This window comes from Ischnura elegans, chromosome 5 (assembly GCF_921293095.1).
Source record: "Ischnura elegans chromosome 5, ioIscEleg1.1, whole genome shotgun sequence".
Taxonomy (NCBI): Eukaryota; Metazoa; Arthropoda; class Insecta; order Odonata; family Coenagrionidae; genus Ischnura; species Ischnura elegans.
Window position 1 is genome coordinate 127,547,176 of NC_060250.1, and position 24,611 is coordinate 127,571,786.

At 39.0% G+C, this 24,611-nt stretch overlaps 2 protein-coding genes across 2 annotated transcripts in view; both read right to left on the minus strand.

Moving 5' to 3' along the window:
* Positions 1 to 24,611, minus strand: part of LOC124159535 (b(0,+)-type amino acid transporter 1-like) — a 92,889-nt gene that overhangs the window by 39,880 nt on the left and 28,398 nt on the right. The window contains exons 2-4 of the mRNA XM_046535415.1: positions 14,861 to 14,976; positions 12,926 to 13,093; positions 9,482 to 9,583 (exon numbers count right to left, since the gene is read on the minus strand). Coding sequence (XP_046391371.1) covers positions 9,482 to 9,583; positions 12,926 to 13,093; positions 14,861 to 14,897 — 307 coding nt within the window. The 5' untranslated portion in view covers positions 14,898 to 14,976. The remainder of the gene's footprint in view (positions 1 to 9,481; positions 9,584 to 12,925; positions 13,094 to 14,860; positions 14,977 to 24,611) is intronic.
* LOC124159776 lies at positions 18,976 to 19,320 on the minus strand. Its single transcript, XM_046535693.1, has one exon. The coding sequence runs from the start codon at positions 19,318 to 19,320 to the stop codon at positions 18,976 to 18,978; it is 345 nt and encodes a 114-aa protein (XP_046391649.1).

Below are 24,611 nucleotides of genomic sequence, written 5' to 3' on the forward strand. Positions count from 1 at the left end.
AAAATAATATCTAATCAGCACGCACCCTAAAACAGTCAACATGATTCGTTAAGTTTTGGACAAGTCATGCGTCGCTGAAAAGACAAAATACGAACGGTTGAGCGGAATTGGAGTTCTCCCGGCGCATCTGCAAACTGAAACTTCTCGTGCATTGCGTCAGGTAAGTGTTTGTTATTTCTGTCTACGTTTTCATAATCGATCACGGTACTCTTGGTGGGAAACCTCAAGGAAAGTTCACTCGAATAAAAACCCTTAATTAAGAATAGCAATGAGTTTTCCAAATTCAGTGTCAGAAATACTTGTACTCCTCGGAGGGATATTCATAGATTCTTCTGTACTTAACATCATATTAAATTCCGTATTTTAAGTGAATTTTGCTGATGCTGATCTGCGTTTCAGATTTTTTAAAATTTTTCTCTGGGTGTAGATAGTTTGGCATCGTGAATGTGACCACTTAAATTGATATTGACTAATCTGCGTCGCCTGGGCCTCATGGCACTAAAGTCTAAGATCGAAGTATCTATTCAAACTTTCCTTTGGAGATTTTACTATCATCTATTTGCGGTGGCCTTTTAAGAGAAATGAGCTCTCTTCTATTACGGAGGAAAAACATTACCTTGCGAATATTGCGTCGCCACACACAATTTGTAAGTTAACCAATGTCGTTTTTCGTGGCATGTTTTTTGTGGTCCTAATTCGACACCACCAGCAATGCATTCTGAAAGGAGATAGGAAAAGAGGGAATCGCCAATCCTGGATTCTTATCTGTTCCTGGCACTATTTACTGAATAGCTTTATTTTCAGTATCTTCCATCTCGATCTTTTGATTTATACATCCATAAATAAAAATATGGATAATAGGTCGTCAGTGATTAAAAAATCATCATTTGCCAACGTGTCGGCATTCAATGAATTCCATCATTAGGAGTCATATGAGGGTGCAACTGATGCATCTCATAGCTAATTTTAAAAAATCGATCGAATTTTAAGAGGAATTAAATTTTTAGGTAACCGTCCTTCTTTGATTCATCTATTATATTCTTCGCTACTCTGAATTTGAATTGTCTAAGTGAATATGTGGATTTTGTTAAGTTAGCTCTGAGATGCATATGTTGTGCCCTACCTAATATGATTTAAGCACTGAAACTAATAGCACTGGAGATGAAATTCATTTTATAAAATACCCATTTTTCTCGATAACTTCACAAATTAGATGTATACATAAATGTAAAGCACAATTCAAATTAACAAAAAAATATATTAAAGAAAATCGGGCCGACAACACGTACCGCAGCTTCACAAATTTAGTTATCATGAATTACAAACACAATATGAAAGGTACTCACGACGATGGCGGGGGCGGCGATACGTTCTTTTTATTCACAAATTTAAATTTTCACACAGATTGCCAACACACTTATAAGTACTTCCGGCGAATAAATCAGGACCGACGACGCGTAAGATGCCACCATTTTCATTAAAATACCCCCTCCCATTCATTCCGCGACGTCAACCAGAATTTTTGTCCATTGTCGCTTGACCCACTTCTTTCTCTCGTCGTCAACGTACAATTTAATTCCGAAAGGTTGACAAAGAATGCTTTTCTAATCACCCGACCTTACGGCCTACTCTCGATATCATTAATGAGATTCATTTTATTTATTTTATTTTATATAAGAAGTTATCATTGGTGAAATTGGTATGATCTGCAAATTATGACGGTGCAAACATCTTCGCGTAGAGAGAAACACGTCATGATAGCCCGAAAGATAAAAAAAAACACCGATCGGCGCGAGCGTGGACACAAAGTTCCTTATCTCCAAATTTCTTTCGCTGGAGCATCCCGCCCTGGTGTTTGACTCAAGATATTCTTGTCCCGTCGTAAGACTTCGACTGTGTGCCAACCCACCAGATTTTTCTTTCCGTAAATTAGCCCAATTCACTCTACCGTAGCAGGGATGCCACGAATATTACAACAGGGGATTCTCAAGTTGGCGTCTAAGATGTGTTGTCAGATTTAAATAGGATTATAAAAGTCGCCACTTGCGTCGCTGACAGGCAAGGCGATCCGATTTTCTCGCGGAAACGAGGTATAGTTGGTGAATTTAATCGCGATTTATATTCACGATTATTTGATCGATCACATTCATATCATCTGAATGCTATTTAGGCCCGAAACTTGGGCGGCGCTGAGGGGGCTGGTTCCTCGGGCGGCAGATTTCTTGGGGGCTCCAAAATTTGAAAAGTTTATTTTAAAAAATATTTAATTTTGTTAATTCAATCATTTTACAATAACTATTAATTTATAAATTATTAAACAATAATATTAATAGAGCATCTTAACAGTAAGCATACGATGTGTAATTCTTACTAACTACCACATCTCATGATCTTCATATGAAATCAATTAACTACTGCATCATATGAAATGGATTGGGGCCTCTTCCATGTAGTCTCCTTAATACCAAATTCATGCAGGCTTCTGGAAACAATAGAACTTTTAAAAATTGACAGACGAAACCGTTGCACAGATCGCAATTTTTGCGTATGGAACACCGCGGGAGGCACTACGTGGAGCGTGAGGGCTAATTTTGACAAAAATTTTAATAATCCATGAAGCCTTTCGTGGAAAGGCTTCATAGCGCTATGATTATAGAATGAATGGTGTAGTTATGAAGAGAAGATGAACAGAAATACATTTGTTTTTATCGATGCAGATGTGGTTCGTGAAGTATTTTCCAGTCGATCATAATAAACAGTGCTTTCCCATCCATGGTTGAATCGAAAAATTATTGCTTTAATAGGGTGGTTTCCTATTATTTTTTTATTGTCTAAATCGAAAGATTATTACTCCTGGAGTGCGCATTTCACGCTCTTAGATTTTTAAATGATAATATCTATTTTTCACGATTAAACGAAAATTGAAAAATTACAAGCGCGCGAGAACGCGGCGGCTAAGTAGAAATGATGGGAAAAGTCCGCGTGACGTATTTCTGGTTCCAGCTGTCGGCGTGTGAGGTGACCTTGGGGCAAGGCTTGAGCGCTGATATGACGCAGGCTGCTAGCAGGTAGCTGAGTACCCTGCTAACAGGTAGCGCTTGGCTTAAATAAGGATTATTATTCCCCTATCAAACGAAGGAAACTTTCCGAAGTTAGGCAATTTTAATGGGTGATTATTAAGACATGTTTCCCTGAGCTCCGTGCCTCATGCATGCATTAGTAATCTCAGACGATGTAAAACTCCTATCTAATCGTATAAAAACTAGGTCCCTGTGACGTCACGTGGAGTGGAATCGCATGGGCGCCAATCTGGCCTTTTTCAAATGAGGTTAAAATTGACCATTGCCATTCGTCTAAACTGGGATTTTTAAAACGAAATAATTTGTATATTATGAATACACTAATGGTGGGTAACGAATCTCAATCAATGCCTTTCGTTTTCTTTGATGAAGGAAACTACCCTATTGGAGCAATCCGTCGCCATTGACCATTTTTCACTTCTTGATGCCTCCATTTTTTATGAATTTAAAATTTTGCCACATCTGGTGAATTTGGTTTAATCTTAATGATTTAGTAGTCAACAGAAGAAAAGTCAGCTTTAGAAAATTTGCGTCATGGACTGTAACTTTTTAATGAGCCTTGTTACATAGACTAACAGCTGTAGTGATAGCGTGTTGTCATTTCTGCTTCAGTCATTAATTCTTGTAAGCTATTTATGATTTTACGAATAATGTATGCGTGTACCTTACCTATTTATTTTTTTGTCAAACTGTCTTCCAAGCGTCATGCGTCATTTCTTTGGGTAGATTTGTCAACGATTCAATCAGACTGCATGTTTGAGGAAGTTTGCTTTCCCTGCGAAACTGTTACCGCATTAAAGTTATCGTCATGAATATTTTGAAAAATTCAACCCAGCCACAATGCATCTCCGAACTGATTGCTATTCTTTGCTATCCAATTTTATCAACTTTCAACGGGACACTAGATTAGATTACTAGACGAACTCGCTATTTTATTTAAGCCTAAATCAAACACATTTGTAGGATTTCGAACGAAGACATTACGCGGATTCTAAGAAAGTGCATGCGTATTATTAGTAATCACTATTGTGTGGACATGGTGGTGGACGTAATTTTTTCAATTGACTTCCACACTCTGCGAAAGTCAAAAGTCACCGAAGAGTTTTGGACATAATTAAAAATTTTCAAAATATAATTAAATTTAATAAAGTGGTGGTTTAAAACTGGAAAGGTTTTTCCTAATTTTAGAACTAAGGGAAAATAATCTCCCTTAGTTTATGAGTTGATAAATCAATAAAGGAAAATTGCAATTTTCCAACATTTTTGACAATAACTTTTGCCCAAAAATTTTCTCATGCGATCAACCTTTATTACCGGGGTGGAAAAATAGGAAAATTTAGGACTCAATAAATTCTATTTTTCCCTTATTATTTTGAATAAAAAAACTTAGTAAATTTCGATCGTATATAATTTTGGACAATAGTTTCTTCGCGGCGCGACATTATCAGGTATACCTGAAGGAAATACCAACTCTTTATAGACACTAGATCAGTGTTGGCGGAAGGATAGGAAGACGGATGCCTACCTTCTTACACTGTCAAAAATTTGTTGCATTGTCATTACGAAAGGGTTTTTCCGTAAAAATGTGCTTCCGCTGCCATTCACCTAGATTGTTAAAGAGTTGATATTTGCTGTATCTATACCAGATAATTTCGCACCGCGGCAAAATTGGTCGTCCAAATTTAAACGTGTGCAATTTTCTAAGCTTTTTTTCATTAAAGATAAAGAAATTTCACCATCTGACCATCTTTCACCATCAATGATTGCCTTATTATTGACGGTGCATACCACATTTACTCTTATTTGGCTTTGCAACGGCACATATATAACTTTTGTTCAAATGTGTGTTTATGTCTACGTGCGTATATTCCATAGGGTGGAAAGGACTCCCATTTCCCCACTGACGTTAACTCGCTACACGGCACATGAGGCTGAAGCTAATGGTGTCGCTAAAGCTCTTCCATAAGTTTGCTAGCAATTTAACGGTTGAATGTGTCTTCTCTAAACAATAAGGTAAATTTATGCATTGCTGGTGGCGGTAGTTTAGGATACAGTTTAAAAGTTTTCCCAAATGATTAAATGCGTGTCACGCTTTCGGATTAAGCTGAACTGAATGCTTCTCCAATTCCAATTTTCTCCATAAAGACCCTCATTGAAGTACAGTGCGTCCAGAAACCGGGAAAATCGAGAATTGTGCGGTAATTTTAGTCCCTGGAAATAGGAATGAATTATTCAATAATTTTTGCTCCAACCTGAAATATATCAATATCTTTTATTTCAAGTTCATTTCTCATAAAGTTTTTCCAGTCAAACGCCCATTTTCTGGCCTAAAATTTGTTTGTCGTAATTTAAAGTGTAGTAGCTTATGGTAGAGTTTTTACAGTCGCATCGAAACGCGAAATATCAGACAAGACAACAGAATTGAAATGTCCTAGCTCTCTTTGACTCCAGTAAGATTAAAAAACACGAAGAATAGAATTCCAGGTGACGTCAGCATCTTCTTATGAGGTCGATGCAGCTTCTTGGTTTGAATTGAACAACTTCAAATTTTACATGCAGTGTGTGTTTACTAACCTATTACTTGTCCATGTAAACACAATGTTATTTAAAAGTATTGTAGTAATTTTTGATGTTTTTAAATTCGTGCCTATCGTATGAAGTCGTTTCTGGCTTGATTTGGTGAAAGATCGATGGGTACACCAATGATGAAATAACACTAATGGTAATTTCCACAGTTTTTCATTCCAAAACAACAGACCATGGTTTCAACACATAGTGTCACCTTGTAATAGACAAAATGTGTTGAAACCTGGGTCGGTTGTTGAGTTTTGGAATTAAAAATCGTGAAAATTACCATTTGTGTTCTTTCGTATCTACCACAGTAATCACGGAAGATTAACCTAGAATTTTGTAATTTTTTTTGGAAAACCGGGAATTATGCATGAATTTTTCTGCTTTGAGTGGCTGAACACCCTGGAGTAGGTGGGAACTTCATGTAGGAGAACAAGCAAAAAATGAAGTGGAACACGATTGATTATAACCGCACAGCACTAAGAAATCCCCTGTTGTGTTCTCATCCTCATCATCATTGCTGGTCAATCCTAGGATTGATTTTACTCAGCTCTCCGCTCAGTTCTCCTATCAGCTTATTATTTCAAACCTTCGTATTTCTCTTTCACATACTTCTTTACTTGTTCCATATATTTTGGTCGAGGTCTTCCTTTTCCATTCTTGCCTTCTAACTGTCCCTCGACGATTGTCTTCATCAGGCCATCATGTCTCAAGATGTCTCCGATAAGATTGTTCCGTCTTCTTGTTAAGGTTTTCATGAGACTTATCTTCTCTCCTACTCTTCTTAGGGCTTACTCGTTACTAACTCTGTCGATCCATTTGATTTTCATCATTCCTCTGTAGCACCACATTTCGAAGGCCTCTATCCTTGCTTTCTCCGCTGCGGTCATTGTCCATGCCTCACTTCCGTATAGGAGCACACTCCAAATGTAGGTTCATGTAAATAGTTTCTTTACTTCTACATTTAAGTTTCCCGCTGTGAGCAGGTCTCTCTTTTGGTGGAATGCTCTCCTCGCCTGGGCTATTCTGATGATAATTTCGTTCTTGCTTTTCCCGTCACTAGTTATCTTGCTTCCCAAATAACCGAATTCATCCACCTCTATCAGTTTTTGATTGTTGATTTTTGATTGATCAGCTGTGCCCTACGGGTGCGAAAGAATTCGCTAACGAACTATAAAATTGTTTGCATCATTTTTCATGGCGTAAATGAAAGCTCACGCATGGATGGCGTCGTTGAGAGCATATTGATTGTTTTGCTGAATTTAGAAGTTTAAAATGTGTGATCGGCTTTGTTTTGATCATAAAAAAAAATAAGAACTAAATTTATTGGTACGAAGTGATACGGAAAATTTCTCAGTCGCTTAGATACGTCTAGTTCATGCGAACGTTGGCACGGCTAGTGACTACAGAGGATGGGTAATTGGTGGAGTGAAGATCACAGGTTGGCCGTATGTCAAGTGTTGAGGGTCGGCGCATTGCTCGCATCGGTCCTTGCGTCACCGGTCAGCAGTTGTGCGCATCACCGTACCACTCTGACGATAACGAGATTTTCCGGTAGTATTTTCGAGGCCATTGACTCGGCATTTGATGTAACTCGGCTAGTCTTCCTTTGTCACATACAATGAAGTGCATGCAATGTCATCGTGTCCAGCACTATGTGTGGTAAACCCGACAATCTTAGCATGAACTTCACGAGAAAAGCCATGAGAAAAAATTGAGCCGTCGATAACTTCGCAATTGATTTTCCGTAAAAACTCACCATGAGATTTATTTTTTCCGTTAAAGCTAATTTTTAAAAATTGGCCCAAGAGGACTTATCTGATAAAATATTCTAATTAGACTCTTTATCTTGCCAAAATACCTTGTCCTCATGTCTTAACACACTGAGTTTTTATGTAGTTGCTCACTTTCTCTTATCTATAAAATGTTTTCACCTCTAAATTCAATTCACATACATTCTTCCTTAAATTTGAAAATTTAGTTTTGTAGCAAATTTTTGTTTCCTTTGATTGCTGAATGGAGCATAGGGACGGCAGAAGTTACGTGTGAAGACGAAAATTCCTCATGGAAAAGTACAATTTTCACGGCTAATCATAAATGGAAAGGTAAATCGCGGGCTTCTGCTAAAGATAAACAAAAAACTTCACAGATAACTCACGCTTTACTAACAAATACTTTATTACTCCTATTATGACTGTAGCGCCTCCATTGGATTTTAGAGGCCATTTTTTGGAACTCTACATTTAATTTTTATTGCTGAAAATTACTCAAGATACTGTTCCGATCGCGGTAAAAGTGTAAGAACTGCATAGCCATCCAGTTCCGAGATGTCCTGAAATTTTTCAGCGCTCTAACTAATCAGGAAATGGTCGAAATTTGAGTCGCAAGATTTTGTCCGGAAGGGCAAACAAGCAAGAAAGCGAGTATAACTAAACTCTATGAAATGATGAAGCAGTTTTGGAAACTTGGTCGGTGTTAATACATATTATGTGTGGAACTTAAAAAGCGAATTTTGTTTCCCTATAGCATCGTGATTGAAATAAATTGAACCGTCGACTACTTCGCAATGGTTTTCCGTAAAAAAATCATCATGTGATTAATTTTTTCCGCACAAATTAATTTTTTTTTATTGGTCCTAGAGTCCTAATCTGATAAAATATTCTAATTAAACTCTTTCCGCTTAAACGCCGCAAATCTAACTCGGTGTTCGCGTAACAATAATTTCGCACTTCCCGCTTCGGAATTTGCCTTAAGGCCGTTTTACACGGTACACGGAATTGCGCAGTCTGACGTACGTGTGAAGGCGCAATCAAAATTGCGTCGTGTAAAGCAGTGAATTGCTAGAACACATGCGAGAATGCGTGGATGCGAGACGGCAAAATAGCCCCTGTTCTAATTTCGTTCATGCAATCGCGCAATTCCACGCCATTTTAGAAATTAATGCAGCTCCAACCTGTATCGTGTAAAACGGCCTTTAGTGATAGTGTTTCAGTCCAGTAAAGAGTTATATTTTTCCCCAGAAAGTTTTGGTTTTTTTAATTTTTCGTCACCACCTCCCCGTTCCGGGAGTGGGTAATTTGCGCGCCTGCTGCCTTCCTTGGGTGTGGTTGTGGTCGCCGTTTCTCAGGCTCCCTCTCCGGGATCGAACCCTGATTCCCCGTCACCCGTTACAACCATGGTATGAGGCGCAGAACCTACCATCGAAAGTTGATAAGGCTGACATTTGAAAGATGCGTCGCCGGTGCCAGGACCGTGCGATCAGCCAAAAGTCATTTAGAGTCACCTAGGCAACGGACGAGCCGCTTGGTTTTGTTCTAATAAAAGCACCCCTCCCATCACTGGTCGGGGCACGAGGTTCATGTATTAGCTCTAGAATTTACACAGTTATCCACGTAAGCGTGGGTTAGATACAAGGAACCATTACTGATTTAATGAGCCATTCGCGGTTTCACCTTATAGCGGTTTGTACTGAGACATGCATGTCCTAATAAGAATTTTGAGCCGCTATATATATGGGCTTTTTTAACGATTTTTCGTGACGCAACGTTGTAAAAAGGGTCAATAAACTTGTTAAACTAAAATTGTTACTTTTTTAAGCTTTTTTGTTTGCAACGCGGTTTCTATTATCTTTAAACGAATAAGTTTTCTGTTCAGAAATAGAGTGCACAAAGTACCTAGATTTAGTTACGGTGAAATTTATTTCGTTATTTGCAAAGGTGTTCTTCCTCCTAGATAAAATAAATGGAAGACTTTCTGGATAAATAAGCGTCTCAACGGTTGCAATTTTGATGTTGAAAAAAAGGGGAAAGAGTTAAGTCGTTTGTGCTTACCGAGCAGGGAGATGAACCCGCAGACGACCCAGATGACGAGGCACATCCCCACGGAGCCGGAGCGCTGGAGGGCGCTGGTCGGGGACACGAAGATGCCGGATCCTGTGGAGAGGAGGGAGGGTGAGGATAGGAGCGGAATCAGTGGCGGCTTGCCCGTAAGGACTCTCGGACGCCGCCCCTCCCGAAGATTTGAAAAAGGAAAAAAATTAAATACCCATTCAATTATAATTTTTAGGGATGGTCGGATGGGATACCTTGGATCCAAATATCCTCGGATATTGCCCTTCATCGGATCCAAAGTCGCGGAAGACATCGGATCTGGATCCGAAATTTTAAATGATAGCTTCAGTGAATGCAACGCCCCGCAAGGGTGGAAAGAGTTCCGATTCTCTCTTCGAATGCGCCGTCGCATGCGATTCTTGTCCTACTCATGAACCGTTTTGTTTGAAAGCTCTCGCAGAGGTTACGTAGCAGAATTTCAGCCGTGGAAAATAAAGAAGGCAAAATACGACTGACACATAGAACTTTTCCCAAGAGAATGAACAATCATCGGGGGAATCTCAGCGTCAGGATTTTGAAAATGCATTTGGATCCGAAAATATCCGATCCGAAAGATCTGGCTCCGAAAATCAAGGATCCGATCCGAATCCGAAAAAAATGCTGGATCCGTCCATCCCTAGTAATTATATATCTATTAACCAAGGTGTTTTTTCAATCGCAAGCATCGAAAATTTAGGATAAACACGCAAAAAGCTTTAGCGCGATGAGTTCAAATTTGTAGCCGCGGGGCGCTGGCCAGAACGTCGCAATCCATAGCCATGCAATTATATGAAGAGTGGTGGTGGTGGTGGCTGGTGCTATGACGCGTCTAAGCTTGTGCCTTATGGAAGTTTTGGGGCGCCGACCGAGCATGCGCAGAGCGACGTATCTAGTGAGATGACATCGCCGCGCCGCTCGGCGGCTGTATAATCTTACAGTGTTGCAGAATACCTTGTTTTGGTGACCAGTTGACTTATTATGTGTAATTTTTAAAAATGTAAATAGGCCTAGTTGTGGTTGAGTTAATCGAGTTAAAGATTGTTAGTGCTTTAGTGTTAGCGATTTTTTTGTGTATTAGTGGTCTCTAGATTGCCTGAAAAACTCACTAAAATACACAAATTATTTAAAAATGTTGACCCCCCGGTGGAGTGTGCCCCTCCCAGCATTTGACTCACGAGCCGCCACTGAGCGAATTATACCATTCAATAAGTGTTTAAACCCGAAAGTTTGTATGGATAGGTGAAGCTAGAGTATAACATAAATTTAGCTGCAGGCATCACACATTCGGGGTGTGTCAGCTTATTTTCATCGCATGGCCAATAATTGTCGCATTTTCACCAAACTTTAGATTTTTCAGTTGCAATAAATTTTTATCTGGATTCAATGCGGGTTATCTCCTCAATCTCCATCGCTGCTGACGTTTCGCTGAAATCCTTTTCCATCGTCATCAAGGCCGATGATGCCCATGTTGTCAACATCGACCCAGGTATCATCATTTGCATCATCGGCTCAGATGATGAATGAAAAGGATCACATCGAAACGTCGGCAGCGATAGAGATTACCCGGATGAAATCCGAGAAGAATTTACTGCCACTGAAAAATCCTAAGTTTGGTGAAAATGCGACAGCAATTGGCAATGCGATGGAAATAGACTGTCACCCGCCGAATTGGTGGATTTCATCGGAACGTCGGCAGAGATTGAGGACATTAGCCGGATGAAATCCATAAAAGAATTCACTGCCACCATTCGCCGGGAAAAAGTGAAATCCAACATGATATTTTAGTATTTCACTTTCTAAACATTGCTTGCTGTAGATGGTTGAAAACGATGCGGCCACAATTAAATTTATCTCAGGTATGTGCTTATTCCAGTAAGGGAATGGTACATCGTTTACGTCAACTTTCATAAAAGACGACAGCACGACACGACAGCAGACGTTCGAATCAAAAGGTGGCTCAGCGGCATGAAAGAAAATAAGAGTAAATGTGCACTTTCGGGTACTATCAGAAGAAGATGAATTATCTCGAGCCGAGAAAATAATATTCATATGGAATTCATCTAGTTTTATTGAATGGCCAATTTTACTCGAATTTTGTATTTTACACTTTTTTATCATCCCAAGCAATGTTGGATATGGTGCTCCAAGAACAACAACTAGACATAGCATCACGGGAACAATGGGAAAGATTGAACACTTAACTTTTCCTGCTTCATCTAAATATCTTTTCTTTCCAGTTACCGGGTGACATTTTCTTGTAATTACTCGTATTTGTATACATCCATGTTTGCATTGGCCTTTCTCTGTGCGTTTTTTTTATTTGTTGGTTTTTCACGCCCCCATCTTGTTGATTTTTTCGTGCTGTGGGTTTTTTTCCAATAAGGACGAAATTCAATATCCTTAGGTTTTCCCACGTTTGTTCACATATTTTTACACCAGGTATTCTTTGTTCATTTTGAATTTTTTTTGTTGATTCTCAAAAGCGTAAATTCTGTATCTTTTGCCATAACCGACTTCATGCAATTTCAAGAGTAACTTTGCAATGTAGTAAACTGAAAATATTTAATGCATGACAAGGGGTTAGATGGAAGATGGGACTTTATAGTCCCAATCTGACCGAATAAAGTCGAATTATTATTATTATGTTGAGGAAATATGTACATGCATACATATGTATATTGTTTACATGAAACATGAAAATAGAGCGTTGAATAAACAAGAAGCTAATATTAAGATGTAAGGAATTATTTTATGTAAAAATTCGTTTTTCGAAATTATATAAAGTTCGAGCGAACGGATATCCAAATTTTGACGGCATTTAAAATGTAATTGAAAAACAAAAGAAGGGGTCGTGAAAAACCTGCGAAAACGTACTGACAAAGAGCAAATGCAAACATGCATGTCTACAAATACAGGTAATTACAAGAAAATGTCACCCGGTACCTGGAAAGAAAAGAAAATTGGATGAAGCAGGAGGAGATAAGTGTTGGATCTCTCCCACTGTTCCCATGATGTTTTACGTGTCTTGTTGTCGTTCTTGGAGCACCATGTATTAAACTAACTGAATTGTTCTCGCAGCGCTTTCGTCAATGTCTAGAATTTTTCTTATCTTTCATCTTATTCATTATTATTCACTCTTTCATCTTATTCTTTCATTTCATTCAATTCATCTTTCGTCCATTGCTCGGAACGATAGAATAGTGAAAAATCCCAAATTTCGTGAAAATCCGAGTGAAATTGGTCATTCGATAAAACTAGACTGTTATCCATTCAAGGTAGTGGGGGGGGGGGGGGTACCTTTCCTAACGTGGGTGGAAATGGGTTTAATTAGTTATTAATTAAATATTAGGGTTAAAAATGCAGGAGTTTGGTTGGTCAGTGTAAGAGTGCACGTGGAGGGCCTACCTATCATGACGCCGACGATGAGGTTGACCGCGCTGAAGAGACCCAGCTCCCTCTTCAGCTGAACTCCGCCCCCTCCTCCTCCTGCCCCCGCCTCGGCCGCGCCCCCTCCCTCGTTCCCCTGCTGTGCCACGCCCCCCTTCGTCTGAGCGACTCGGCTGCGGGCCTCATCTGCAAAAGGAAAGATTTATTATGCATTGTACACCATCGATTTCAGCTCGTTTCACACATATGTGGCGATGTACGTGAATAGAACGATGACGAATACTGCCATCAAATGAATGAGGTAGATCAGTGCAATGTCAAATGCCCTAGTTTGGTGATTTCATACATTACATATATTATTCATTAGAAAATTTAAATTTGTTTGTTAAACTTGTGGATTTCTCTAGAAACTGCCAGCATTGATACTCTCATTCCAGAACATTCCCAAGGTAGAACGAGTCAATAACACCAAAAGGAGTCTTCGTTCTAATAGGGTACCTATACTTATAAATACGTAAGTACGACTAAAAATTTTGATTGTACTTGGACTAAACATTATTATTATACAACACATGCGCGTAGGTGATCCTCCGTGGTTACAGAATCAGAGACCGTGTCATCACCTTGCACATTGTGCTCCCAGCTCGTTGGTTGGTTGCTCACCTGTAGTTTCTAGTTCTGCTGCTCCGATCTTCGGCATTACAGAGAGCGGAGAAAAATTATGCCGCAAAATTTAAACTCTCGATAGCTGATGCCAGTAGGAGCCAAAATTGCTGACTATGTTTAGGTCGAAAACGCACAATTTTTAAACTACATAAACTTGGAGGCAAGTGCTACGATTGGCCGCGAGTTAGCCCTGTTGCCGGATTTCAAGGAAAATTCACGACTTCGAATGCTTTGCCTGCGTTTGCCTATGCCTTTGATTTGCATGTTTTTTTTAAATGCAGTTTTCAATCTTTGTATTTTTGTATCGTTTTTGCCATTTTCTTTTTTTTTAGTTGTATCATTATTTTGCAATTTATTTTAAATTATTGTCAAAGCTGGCTGAACCGCCAAGGCAACAACGAACACATTTGAAAAATTGATATGAACATATTAGAAATCATAGGCATATGAAAGAATTCGAAGTTGCCGAAATAATATTCCTTATGGAAGTCTGTAGCTTTCAAAGCGTTTTGATCTCAACGATCTTTTATAGCGATGGGGGTTGAAAATCTAAAAAGAGAGATGCTCATAGTCATTCTGTATGTATTTTGCCTATTTTCAGAAAGTATGGACTATAATTTTTTGCATATCGTCGTATCTGCGATGGTTAATCTACAAATTGAGTATTGATAGCACGTGAGCGGGGTACACTAATTGTAAGTGGGAGTCATACAGCGCGACGCGTAGTGGCGCACAGTGGTCCAGAATGCTGAAAAGTGTGGCACGGCAACCTGTTGACGCGGACCTCGGAATTAATATAAACTCAATATTTTCGCGAGCAGTAGCAATCTGAAATCGTGCTCGGGTAATCCCGTAATATTATCTCCAAGAAATTCTCCCAAATTTAGAAGAATTATTAGTAAATTCTTGTTACACCATCAAATACATAAGGTAGATCAGTGCAATTTCAAATACCCTAGTTTGGTGCTTTCATTTATTATGTATATAATTCATTAGAAAATTTAAATTTGTTGGTTAAACTTGTGGATTTCTCTTGTAACTGGCAGGATATGCACTCATTCCAAAATATTCCGAATGTAAAACGTGTAGGTAAAACCAAATCGGAGTCTTGATTCTGACGGGGTATCTATGCTCATAAATGCATATGTACCACTAAAATTGTAATGTTTGGAATAAACATTATTGCTATATAACACATGAGCGTAGGTGATCCTCCGTGGTTACAGAATCAGAGACCGTGTCATCACCTTGCACATTGTGCTACCAGCTCGTTGGTTGGTTACTCACCTGTGGTGTCTAGTTCTGCTGCTCCGATCTTCGGCATGGCTGTGGTTTAATAATGAGAAGTATATGTGGTAGAAGACTTGCGCACTTTGAGGTGGCGTTTACCGCTCCCAGAATATCTGCAATGGAAAGTATTTGCAAAATCAGTGAAATGTGGTTGTTTGGATCAGAGAGAATTCCTGAGAGGGCCTGAGCTATTCTTACTACATTGGCCAGCCAAAACCAAGGTTCCGCCATATTGTTCTACTTTGCATACACGACGTGTGTAGCCACGAAAACTCTATATTTTTTCTCACAACAATATGAAAATCCTTTTCAACACATACGTAAAGCAAAAAAAAATGTAGATACATATTTTCAATTGCTTGAGAAAGGTAATAATTATCAATCATGCCATATAACGCAGTAAAAGTTATCGAATCACTATTAACGATTTCACTTCTTGTATATTTTACTTGTAATATAATCCAAATCTGGTGAGATAAACGTTTACATTTGAGTAGTCGTTGCATTTTAGTAATTAAAAGTGACAATTAGAATTCCGCTAGCGATTATTGAAATGCAGTTCCTGGTACATTAGCCCGGACGGCTAATTGTTTGGGTAGAACGTATTTATTTATAACTCAAGAACCTTAATGAAACGTTTTAACTATAATTTCATGCAGCGGCATTAATTTATAATTAAAATGCTGGTGTGCATGTTTGGATTCCCTGTTTGAAAAAATATTCACAGCGATGGATGATTTACAGGATCAAAATTAAAAGTAGCTTTAATGGTCATATTTGTAGTAACTTTTTCAAAGAGTGATGCATAATTGTAATTAAAGAAAAATTTGACGGTATAGTAGTAAGTGAGTCCTAATACTTTTTCAATAATTTTCTCATCACTGATAATTATCCATTATTCTGTTTGAATGCATACATTTCAATTCCTTCAGAATGAGCGTGAAGTCTTCTCAGGATTTCTACCGCTTTAATAGGGTGGTTTCCTATTATTTTTTATTGCCTAAATTGAAACATTATTACTCCTGGAATGCGCATTTTACGCTCTTAGATTTTCGAATGACAATATCTATTTTTCGCGATTAAACGAAAAGTGAAAAATTTCAAGCGCGCGAGAACGCGACGGCTAAGTAGAAATGATGGGAAAAGTCCGCGTGACGTATTTCTGGTTCCAGCTGTCGGCGTGTGAGGTGACCTTGGGGCGAGGCTTTGAGTGCTGATACGACGCTGGCTGCTAGCAGGTAGCGCTTGGCTTAAATAAGGATTATTATTCCCCTATCAAACGAAGGAAACTTTCCGAACTTAAGTATTTTTAATGTGTGATTATTAAGAGATGTTTCCCTGAGCTCTGTGCCTCATGCATGCATTGGTAATCTCAGACAATGTAAAACTCCTATCTACTCGTATAGAAACTAGGTCCCTATGACGTCACGTGGAGTGGAATCGCATGGGCGCCAATCTGGCCTTTTTCAAATGAGATTAAAATTGACCGTTGCCATTCGTCTAAACTGGGATTTCTATAACCAAATAATTAGTATATTATGAATACACTAATGGTGGGTAACGAGTCACAATCAGTGCATTTCGTTTTCTTTGATGAAGGAAACTACCCTATTCGTGGCATATCATAATCGCTTCAACGGAAGTCATCAAAAATAAAAATTAATTCATTTTTCGTGCACTTTGGATGGCGATGGACGAGTCTTCCCTTAAAAACGTTGACGGTATACAACGAATTAAACCGGTGAAATCCCCATAAGGCCTCATGCAAATAATTCGCTGGGAAATAATTACGTCAAATTTTGCCTTCTGGATGCTTTGGAAGCCTCGAAATGCAGCAAAATTGACGAATAATCCAACAAGCGCACTCTCATAAGAAACGAAAAGCTGGGTAGATCACTATGGCGGCCGAAAAAAAGCGCGTCGTTGTTGGGGAGGCTTCTAATGGCTTAAATGTAAGTACTTACTCCATAAACCTCTGCGGTGAAGATGCTCCGAATTAAGATTTTTGAACGTGACTCAAGTGTGCGGTGTATCGCATGAAAAATGCTGGACCTATCGCCAAGCGTCAAGTGAATCTGAGCGTTCCATTTCCTTCGTCACCTCCGTCGCTCACATCTCAAGCTCAAGTAGTCATCTTCTAATTACGGCATCTCGTGATTTTAGGAGCTCACCGAGCGACGGCAAGGACTTGCGTCAATCAGTTAATGCCATCATTCTGAGCCTCATTTGAATAATGGCCACTTGCGCCGGAAACCATGGTTTTAAAAGTCGAGGACGAGAATATTTTATGATCCCGTTTGCTCCGCATTTTTTCCAAGTTTTTAAGAGTTAACTTCTCCCACCTATTTGTTGTCGTGTGGCATAGGATTGAAGGAAACTTTTGTGGTATCATAGGCTATTTTCCACTCCTTCGTATTCCAAATGTAGGATAACAGCTGATTTTTGCGATTATTTTTCTCATAATCGTCGCTGGTCAACGATACTAAGATTGAACTTTGCATTTCTTCAGGATTTTCTTCCGCGTCAGCTTGTTTATAGACAACAATTTCGAGGCAGAAACCAACAGCCGACACCTTCGACCTGAAGACGCTGGCAGGATAGCCAGTGAAACTGTTGTCTATGAACAAGCTGACGCGGAAGAAAACCCTGAAGAAATGCAGAGATCAAACCATCGCCGCGGAAACCTACGTTCTAACATGCTAAGATTGGTTTGACGCAGCTCTCCAATCAATTCTCCTGTCAGCTAATCTTTTCACCCCTATGTATTTCTTCTATTTCACATCCTCCTTTATCTGTTCCATATATTTTTTCGCGGTCTTTCTATCCCGATTTTGCCATCTACTTGTTCCTCGAAGATTCTCTTCATCAGATCATAGTGTCTCAAGATATGGCCGATTATGTTGTTTCGTCTTCTTACCGCGGTTTTCACGAGGCCTCTCTACTCTCCTTTTACGCCTAGGACTACGTAATCGTTCGCAAGGGTTGATCCATTTGATTCTCATCATTCGTCTGTGGCACCATATGTCCACAGCCTTCACTCTTGATTTCCTCGCTGCTGTTATTGTCCGTACCTCACTTCCGTAGAAAAGTACACTCCATATGTAAGTTCGGGTATATTTTTTCATTACTTCTATGTTTACATTTTCCCTCCCTAAGTAGAACTTTCTTTTGGTGGAATGCTCTCTTCGCTTGGGCTATTCTGCTGATAATTTCTTTATTGCTTCTCCCATCGCTAATTATCCTGCCTCCTAAAATGCAGGACTCTTCCATCTGTTCCAGTTTTTGTTCCCCTATTTAAATGTTAGCCTTGACTTCTTTTCATCCACTGCATTCTAATGTATTTCTTGCTCCTTGGTTTTCTTGCGAAGTCTCGATGACCAACTCGTCTATCGCCATCGTCCGAAGGGTGAGTTGGTTAATCGAAAAGTTCGAAGGAAATATGGTCGAATGAAATATGGAGGACCTTACCCTGTGTGAAAACTAACAAATCTTTTCTACCATTATTCGCCGGCAAAAAGACCAGATATTCCATTCCTATAGATCGTGAAAGTAATGCGAAAGTTCTAATAACCGAAGTATCCGAAAAACGTGACTCAGAGTTCAATCAAACTTTGCAATTGAAAGAAAATGAATTCCCCAAGGCCATGCATACTATTTTCTGGGAAAAATGGGGGGGGGGGAGGTGTTTGGGAAGTTAGAAGGATGACAGTGGGGTGATACGCAACAGTTTAAACTGAAACACAATGAAAGAAAAAATCGCGCAAGCTCACTCAACTAGCAGATTTGCCAACGGGACCAAATTCCGCGTGGGTCTCTATCACACATCCAATCACGTTTGCGAAGCTTCCGCTTACGCCAGTGACCCACTCACACCAATTAAATAGACAAAAAATATGAGATTAGCCAATGCACGCTCACACTCACGCACCTCGCGGATTTGCTGTAAGGAACAAAATTCCGCGTAGGTCTTAATCACCATGTAGGTGTGATTGAAACCTACGCGGAATTCGTTCCCTTCGGCAAATCTGCTCGGTGAGTGAGGGAGCTTGCGCGATTGTTTAGTTTATAGTGCCTTATTCTTCTTCTTTTCTTTCTCTTATCCCCTTTTGCTATTAGGCGTCGGGGTCCACCTGACAGTTTTTTAATTCCCTCCTATTCAATGCGAGCCGCTTCACATCGCTTATACTCATCCCGCGCTGGGCTGCCATTCTCTCCACATAGCCTCCTTCCCACTCCTGCCTTGGCCGTCCTCTTCCTCGCCTTCCCTCCGGTCTTGCTTCCATCGTCACCTCTATTGGCTTCCTGTCCTCCTCCATCCTAGCCACATGTCCATACCATCCTTGTGCTTTCCTTTCCATTTCTTCTGTGATTGAGTCTTGCTGGAATTGGTCTCTGATGGTTGTATTTCTTACTCGATCTCTTCTAGTGCGTCCTGATGCACGTCTGAGATATCGCATCTCGCAGCTTTGGAATCTTCTCCTTTGTTTATCTAGAAGGGTAAGGCTCTCCGTTTCATGCATCAATACTGGCTGGAAAAAAGGGTTTTGTACACCCTCATCTTTGCTTTCTCCGGTATTTTTATCTTGCCTACAGTTCATCTGCTAAGTTGATAATATACCTGATTTGCTTTATGGACTCTGTTATTTTATTGTGTTTCAGTTTAAATTGTTGCGTATCTCTCCACTGCCATCCTTCTAACTTCCCAAAAAAAACCCTTTAATGCCTAGCAAAGAGTTCGGCCTTGGGGAATTTATTTTCTTTCAACTGCCGGCCGTAAATCGTTCATTTACCTTTTGCAAGGTTATAGTCCGACGAGCGCTGTTCTCGAGTCATCCCCATATGGTGTTAGATAATCAATATTTTAAACAATAAAACGCATTTAAACATTCACAGATCAAATGTATTCACTTGTCATAGTTCAGTGATTACGGTGTGCGATTGCCATGAAGAGATCCCACGATCGAGATTCAAATGTGTCACTTTTTTTCATCATTCATTTTTATTTCCTCTTTACTCTTTTCGTAATTCGTTTTGCAAAAACTCGTCAATCGCCATTATTTTCATAATTTTAACTGAGAATTTTATTTTTATGCGTGGTAATTTTTGCGTCGTCTGATGTTTTCCTTTTTTTTTAAACGGAAGCCTCCCTTAATTTATGTTACGACCGTATCGCGAACACGACTTATTGCTACGATACACATGCACTTGGTTTCCTTCTATGTTTCGATATGACATTATGGACTCACATTATTAAAATTCAAGCCTATTTTTCGAATCTGTTTGCTTTATTAGTTGAACTTACTGCTCTCTGCGGAGTATGAAAGGAAAAAAATAGGCGGGAAGCTCTATGAGCAGTCACTCATCTGTATGCAAGCCATCTATTACAAGAGGATCACGATAAGCGTCTTGTTGGTAAACGTTGATTTTAATTGTCTCAGTGAGAGAATTATCGTTTCTTTATGAGTTAATCATTTAGTTTCCCGATGAATTTGATCAATAATTTTTTTATTTAACTCAATACAATGCATCATAAAAATTTCGATGAACACCATTCTTCGTGGGGAACACATATGAGGAATATTTGCCGAATAGCCCTGAAGGAATTACGTACCTTCAAGCGTATTGTGGGAAGATTTTCGGAAGAGAAAGTAAAAGAAAGGTGCTATTTCACACTCGTCCGAAGGCACCTTAAATATGCAGCGAGCGTATGGGATCCGGTGCAGAAAGACTTAATCCGCGAATTGAACAAAATACAAAGGAAGGTTGCGCAGTTCGTCAAATTGAGAATAGATATCTTTAAAGAGCGACAAGAAGAACATAATATTAGAGCCACGCTATATTTCCAGGTCCGATAGAAGCGATAAATTAAGAGAGATGTTTTGCCGAACGGATAGATATGGGAATTCGTTTTTCCCCCGAACCATAAAGGATTTCAGTAAACGGTAGTCGTAATTTCATGAGAGCACTACCTTTTTATTTGTAAACGGCTGGTGTCCTAACACCCCGTGCCACAGGCCTTTTCGGCGGCTTGCGGGATATTATGAAGATGTAGATTCTTTAAGTTAACTCACTTAAGCTATATTCAGTAGAAAGACATAGAAATGTCTCATTAGAGAGAATACTTGATTAAGCCGTGTATATACGTAGTCGGGTCAGTTGTATCTTAGTTCCATATGTCTGTAATTAGAATTTTATTTGCTGCCTCGAACCTGGACTTCAAATTATTGACTGACCGCTTTGTGAATGTCTTTTGCCACTAATGTAGTGTCTCACTCCTGGGGAATTGAGAAGTCAACGACCATGAGGAATGTGCCTTGAAATGCAGATCGAAATATTTTCGCACGGCTCTCGAACTGACCCACATCCGTTAATCAGTGGTCATAAATGGGTCAGTACCGGACGCGCGGAAGGATTACTCCTCTTCAATTCATTCTCATCAGTTTCTCAATTAGGCTCAATCAAGCCGGCTGCGGCGGCGGCGGCCTATTCATACCAGTCGCTTTTCGCTCCGATTGAAATTCCGCTTGGAAATGACCACCCGACGTGGGATCGCTGAATTCCGCGTGACGCATTGACATGAGGTTGGAAACGCCCGGCCGTGTTATAGAGATTTCAGTGACATTTGATTTTTGATGGAAACGTCTTGCATATAAGGACCGAATTATATGTGGTATTTTTTATTAGGAAACGATCTCGTAAAAGTGGCGCTATATTTTTGGCATTACTGAGTGGCAAAATGGAACTAGGTACGTCACAAGTCTGCGTGGAGAACTAGCTGATGTGAGAGTCTTGGAGAGAATTAAGGTGACTGGTTCCGTATATATCTTTATCATCCACAAATTGAAAGACGACTCCGTTGACTTTCAGTGATTTATTTTCTTGGTACGACATGTTTCGATCCATAGAGGTCATTTTCAAGTACTTGTATATCGATATTAACGTGCCGTACCAATAAAATAAATCAGTGAAAATCAACGAATTCGTCTTTTAATTTGTGAAAATCAACTTCCACATAGTTGGGCCTGATGCCATTGAACGTTATCATTATTGGAGCGTTGTTTTTCGCCTATTACTCCTGATATATCGAGTAACTTTACCCCTCTCTATGCGGCTTTGCTAGGAATTTAGGAAAGTTTCAAGTAAATACATCAATATGAGTCCACCTGTGTTTAGTTGCGCTATTAGTCATACCAGTTACCATTGGTTGCAATAACGGTTTTCACCAGCATAACGAACATCCTCTCAGATACCACATGGTCCATTATTGCAAGTTAAATGATATATTGACTGAAAATTGTTTTTTCCCCTAATCTCGCTTTGGCTGTGGCAGTGGAACTCATTGAAACACTTAATCTAAAAAAATACGATCAAAAAACTTAACGGATGCCTTTCTTGAGCCCATGAGCGTAATACTTTCCGAAAATTGTCAAAACGAACGCAGATGTACCTGGCTGCAATATGCTTAGCAGATTGAAATATCTAGATTTGAAAAAGTCAATTCATGTTGAAGTAGCCTTTGTATAGAATTAATTTTTTGGGTGTTGATGCAGGAAATTCTTCGAATATCTCGAGCTTCATTTTCACACGCTTTGTCGTAACTTGCTTCGTCTGTTTAATCGAAGAAATCTTGTAATAGATTTTTAACCCGCTTCCCATTGTAATAGATTTTTAACACACTTCCCATGTCGATTCGGCTTGAAATATTGCACACTCGCTCGCTTCTGAAGGAAATTCAATGTTCAATGGTCGGAAATTTATGAAATTTTGTTTCATTTTGTTCTAATTAGTTAAATAAATTTCCATATTTACAGTTTTAAATTTTTTCATTAGAAAGCGTCAATTTATTCCTGAACTTGTGACACTGAAAGTTGTCGGAGGAAACCAGTTCAAGCATATTCCATTGGTGTTGTTGAACGAGGACGTGGGACAAGTTATCGTGGAAGACCAAAATGTAATACGAACGATGAAAGAGAATCAGTGCGAGGAGGAGCCCCGTCAGAAATACGAAGAAAACTGTAATTGTTACGTAACGAAAAAGATGATTGGAAAAGAAGAAGCGATAAATATAAAATGAAAACGATTAAACAATCTTACTTTCCCCAAAACCGTATAAAATGTTTTAAAAGCGCCACTTTTACGAGATACTTACTTCATGAAAACAAAATTTAAATGGTTAAAAAACACGCTTTTCCTAAAAAAAAAACCAGTATAATGTACGCTAAAAAGTAAAAAATGAGCTTTTCATCACGTGGAGAATAAATAGTCGGTGCTGATTAGGTTTAGATATTAATAATGCGTGGTAATCCTTACTCACCTCTCAGGCTCTTCTACACTTATTTTCTTATAAACCTGAACAGCATCCATGTTTTATTTTTCGAGTGATGAAAAGCTGATTATTTTCACTTTTTAATGCATTTTATACTGTTTTTGGGAAAAGCGTGTTTTTTAAATTTTATTTTCATCAAAAAATTACTTCGTAAAAGATACGCTAACTTGACATATTTTTTTGGGTGCCGAGTGGTAGAATTGAACTCGGCAGGTCACGAGTCTGCGTACTGAACGAACAGATGCGAGAATCTAGGAGAGGATGAAGATAACTGGGCCTATATTTATCTCCATCTATCGCATTGCGTCTTCGTCACAGCTGTTTCCCTTGCATGTGATAGACCTTGACACTGAGTTGGTAGCAGTGATGAGCGCGGCGCGTTTTTCTGGTCCAAATCAAGGACGGAGTACGCTTCCGTCTTTGGCGGGAATAACGCCGTCCTTGCGCAGGCAATCCGACCAATCAATCAGACACCATTGACCAACAATCTTGGTCCGCATATGCGATTAATCCATATATTCGTCTGAATTGAGAAACTCATTAAATATATTTGTAAATTTGAAAACTATTACATTAATGTAATAAGATGATAACTACTACGGGAGACAAAGTGATCACAGTCAATGTTATACATAATTTGTATATTGTGCCGAAACTTTATTTTAAATATGGGAGAAAATAAAAGGTCTCTCCAAATAGCAAACTTGTTGAACCAATTACCTAAATATATTCGAGGTAAAAAAAACATAAAGGAAGTGAAAATTAAGTAAAGGAATGGCTATTGAAATAAATGATCAGATACGTCAATTGTATATAGTACAAAATTCACCAACTCTTTCTTAACCTTCTGATACCTATTATAATATTTATTGGACAATTCACTTTTACTTATATCACTACTTTTTACAGAACGCGATCCGGGTTTCGATGAGTTATCATATTCAGGCGTGAATTATGGTGTATTAATCTTATTATTGTTACCTAGTTACCTAACGAAGGGAGATATAAATTTTAAAACGGACGCCAGAATAGCGGAAAAGCATAGGTAAAGATATTCAAAGATACCGTGAATTATAATCTCGAGAACAGTTGGAAATTTTAAAAATTATTGAAAGTCGGGACAGCGCTGTGATAATCGAATCTCTTTATTCATTCTTTTCCCCTACTCTGGCGTCCGTTTTAAAATTCATCTCTTCCTCCATTAGGTAACTAGGTTACGATAATAAGATAAATAGGTCATAATTTACACCTAAAGATGATGATTACTCATCGAAACCTGGGTCGCGTTATTTAAAAAAGTGGTGGTAGAAGTAACAGGGAATTGTCCAAGAAACTGTATAATGTGCGGTAAAATAAAAATAGATCTCAGTTTTAAGAAGTTAATTTTGCTGGTGGATGGATTATAACTTTTTCAGATTGGTA